A 4,247-nucleotide genomic window follows, 5' to 3' on the forward strand; every position below is an offset into this window, starting at 1 on the left:
GCATACAGTTGCAACTCGGGTCCTCTTTTATTAAAATTTAGGGTTTAATTTAATTTAGAAGAAAACAAGACAGGGTCAAATAATGTTGATCTGAGACTTTGTGTGGCCAGTCCAATAATCGTCTGACATATCTGTGACATATGATCCCATTTTTGGACAAGGTTTCAGGGCGATTCGACCACTTTTCATTAATTCTGAAAGAGGATCCTAGACCCATTGACTCCTATTGTTAAAAAAAAGTTAAAATTAAAATTGTCAAAGTATAAAACATCTTTCCTTCCTTCAGCAACACTCCATAGAAATAGACCCATTATTTGTGTCTTTAGTGTAATTTCTCCCTATGCCGTGAGATGTAAAAGTGTGCACTGTATATTTATTCAAAGTACACTTTTGTTAAGATTACTACTGTACCTCCAATGTTTCATGTTTTTCCCTTCAAAGATACCAGCTCTTATGTCACTATTTTCACTATTTTATTTAACCGTCTTGTTTTTTATTTATTTAATAATACAAAAAGAGGTGTGTGTGTGTGTGTGTGTGTGTGTGTGTGTGTGTGTGTGTGTGTGTGTGTGTGTGTGTGTGTGTGTGTGTGTGTGTGTGTGTGTGTGTGTGTCTGTCGGTCTGCGTGCAATAAGCATAAATGTACAGTAGCTCAAATCACTTACAGGTGAAAAACAGTGAAATGGAAGGCAATGACTATGTGATAATTAAATTAGAGACACGATGGTTTGTAGAATCGTTCATGTACAGGACAATAAAACAAAAATACAGTGTAAACAAATGATTACTAAAATAAATAAAATAACTAACCATAACCATATTTTTTTATGTAGATAAAGGTAAATCACACAAACTTTTTTTTAAATTCAATTCTCACCAGTATGTACAAATGGATAAACATGTACCGGTATTTAAACATCACATCAGAAAAATGATTTTTTTTTTGTTTTTTTGTTTTACTGTATATAAGCAGGAGAAAATAGAGATGAGGGCTGTGACAGACAGACTAGAACAGCTGTCTATAAGAGGGTCTGTCTCTGTCTGTTCTGTTTGTCTGGAGCCATCTCACAAAATGCTGGACGCATTGGCGTCAAATGTCTTTTGTCAGTAGGACAGTTTAATACCACCACACATATCGTTTCTTACACTTTTTGAAATATTTATCTTAAATGTTGTTATAAAGTTAATTGGCCTTGGATCAGGACTAACGCCTATAATTCTTGATGATCAATAATCATCGACACACCGGAAATCAATTTGAAAAGCTGAGTGCACTCAGCATGGCTCTTAGAGAGCTAACTAGCTAGCTAATTCTCAGAGAGTTAGTAACATAACGCCTCATTAATCATGACAAATTCAATGATGCAGAATGTCCCACCTACATCTTCTCCATATTTGGGCATCATCAGCATGATGTCAAAGGTCCACATGGGAGCCCATGCCATCACTGGACCCCGTCTTACAATACTTTCCCTTGATTCTGCTTTTGCTTCTGACAAAAAAGCTAGGGAAAAGAATAAATTGTATCAGAATCTGCACTCATTTAGTTTATTTTAATGTCATGTTTGTGAAAGCTAGACTACACACAAGACTCCTTTTGGTTCACATCTTATATTTGTTATAATCTGCAATGCGAGGGTGCGGACTAGCCAGCACCAACACAGGATCACTGCCCTCCAATCTCCTACCTATCCAGCATCAGGGCCTGGAGCTCTGCAGTGTTGTTATCTCGGCAGACAATGTAGCCCTGCTGCAAGCCTCATCCTTCTCTCTCTGACCTTGTCCATGGCCCGCTGGAGGCCCCCGAATCGAGTGAAAATGAGTTATGGGCTGGGCTAAACCCCCAGTGTTTCAAGATCCTAACAAAGGCATTGTGCTGTACAATATTATATTTGTGCAAAGACAATTATTATAGTAAAAAAAAAAAAAAATCAGTTACATCCTCTTTTCCAAGAGCTTATGTTTGCATTACGTGTGGTGTCGATCTTTGTGCAGATGGGTTGTCGTTGGAGCGGCTACCCATGTTCTGACATAGGACATTGTCTTTGCGGGTCTCTTATTGGTTAAACAGAGCGGAGATAGGACCAGCTGTAAGGATAAGGCCCTCTCATGGTTGTAAAGTTACTGTAGTCAGACATTACCCTTCACTTGACTGTTTAGTTGTCCTGGACGCAACTTCAGTTGGGACTGTTCTGGGACTGTATTAGACACTGAAGGACGTGAATCCACATCACCCACTCAGCCTAAACCTTTATAACACTAACACTTTTCAAGTGCACTCTTTTTGATACATGATCATGTCCAAGTAATAATGATCATAAAATGGAAATAGCTGCCTTCCATGTCCACAGCAAAAAGTCATCTGAACATGGCATCTCAGACGGGTCTAAAACTACCAAAATAAATACTTTTTGATGGGGCAAAGGTGGCATTGGTGTGACCATTGTCACCTTTGCTCCATCAAAAAGTATTTATTTTGGCAGCTTTAGACCCGTCTCAGATGTCATGTTCAGATGACTTTTTGCTGTCTTATAAAAAGGTTTTGTATAAATTCTAAAACTTTACAACCCTCCACCACACCCCCTAACCCCCCAAAAAGGCTTAGAATTAAAATAAAAAGCTAAAGGACTGACTACTCATCTGGACTTCTGAAGGTAGGTGGAGATGTCAATCTCTTCTGGAAGTTCGGGTACATTAACCACAAAGCGTTCCTGGACATCATTCAAAATCTTGGTGTCATTCTCGTCTGACACAAAGGTGATGGCCAGACCTTTGGTACCGAACCGACCAGCACGGGCCACTCTGTGCAGATAGTTGTCGGAATCTTCTGGCATGTCGTAGTTGAAGACGATATTGACCCGCTCGATATCCATCCCTCTGCCGAAGAGGTTGGTGGCCACCAGGATCCGGCTCTGGAAGTCCTTGAACTGCTGATAGCGGGCCAGCCTCTCCTCCTGAGCCATTCCCTTGTGGATGGATATGGCAGGGAAATTCTGGTCCACCATAAGCTTGGACAACGCCACGCATCGCTGGATGGACTTGACAAAGATCACGACCTGGTTGAACTCCAGGGCGTCAAGCAGCTCACACAGCTTCTTGTTCTTCTCCTTGTCCAGCACCTTGCAGTAGTACTGCTGCAGGCCGTGGAGCGTCAGCTTGGTCTCGTCGTTCACAAACACCTCCAGTGGCTCCTGCATGAACTTTCGGCAGACGGGTCGGATCTCTTTGCTCAGCGTGGCGCTGAACATCATGCACTGCTTCTCGTGGGGCGTGAGCTTGAAGATGTCCTGGACGTCGCGCCTCATGTCCAGCTGCTCCAGCATCTTGTCGCACTCGTCCAGGACAAAGTGTTTGATGTTCTTCAGGTTGAGGGTCTTGTTGCGGATGAGCACCAGGATGCGACCCGGCGTTCCCACCACGATGTGGGGACAGTTCTTCTTCAGCGTCTCCTCGTCCTTCTTGATGGGCATGCCGCCGAAGAACACGCCCGTCTTCACGTTGGACATGTACTTGGAGAAACGCTCGTACTCCTTGTTGATCTGGAAGGCCAACTCCCGCGTGTGGCACATGACCAAGACCGACACCTGTCCATCAGTTGGCGCAATCTGCTGCAGCGTAGCCAGCACAAACACAGCTGTCTTTCCCATACCGGACTTGGCTTGGCACAGGATGTCAACGCCCAGAATGGCCTGGGGGATGCAGTCGTGCTGAACCTCGGAAGGATGCTCGAAACCGCAGTCATTGATGGCGCGGAGCAGCTCGGCTTTGAGCAGGAAGTCCTTGAAGCTGGAGCTGTGGATAGAGGCATAGGACCCCTTCACTTTCTCCTTTCCGGCTGGGGTGGCGCGGCCTGCGGCGGAGACCTGAGGCAGGTCCTCATCTTCTTCGAAGTCTAACAGCACTTCCACATCATTGTCAACCATTTTGTATTGTGCCGCTATGTCTCTCAATGGATGTCCGTCTTTGCTGTATCTAACTCTGTGACACTAACTCAGATGAACTCTCGACTTGATGGTGTTCTTATAAGCACGTCATCACTTATATTGGCACAGCTGAACAAACACAATGTGAGCTTGTGATGTCACAAAGTCTGTCAGTGACAACAGCAAGGGCTGTCCGAGCACCAGAATAGTCTCCATATATGGCCATGTTATGTTTGTGACACCCACTGTCCAGCCACAAATAGGATCGAAGATTTGATTGATTGATTGATTGATTGATTGATTGATTAAGGGCTTGTTTCCATT

The 4,247-nt window shown here is 43.7% G+C and overlaps 1 protein-coding gene across 1 annotated transcript; it reads right to left on the reverse strand.

Annotated features, from left to right (window-relative positions):
• Nucleotides 1-2,636: 2,636 nt before the first annotated feature.
• Nucleotides 2,637-3,923, reverse strand: LOC308308015 (ATP-dependent RNA helicase DDX39A-like; the record flags this gene model as incomplete). Its single annotated transcript, XM_080753371.1, has 1 exon — nt 2,637-3,923. One exon carries the CDS (start codon nt 3,921-3,923, stop codon nt 2,637-2,639), a length of 1,287 nt encoding a protein of 428 aa, XP_080609497.1.
• Between the last annotated feature and the right edge of the window lie 324 nt (nt 3,924-4,247).

Source organism: Nannobrachium achirus, assembly GCF_963921795.1.
Source record: "Nannobrachium achirus genome assembly, chromosome: 22".
NCBI lineage: Eukaryota > Metazoa > Chordata > Actinopteri > Myctophiformes > Myctophidae > Nannobrachium > Nannobrachium achirus.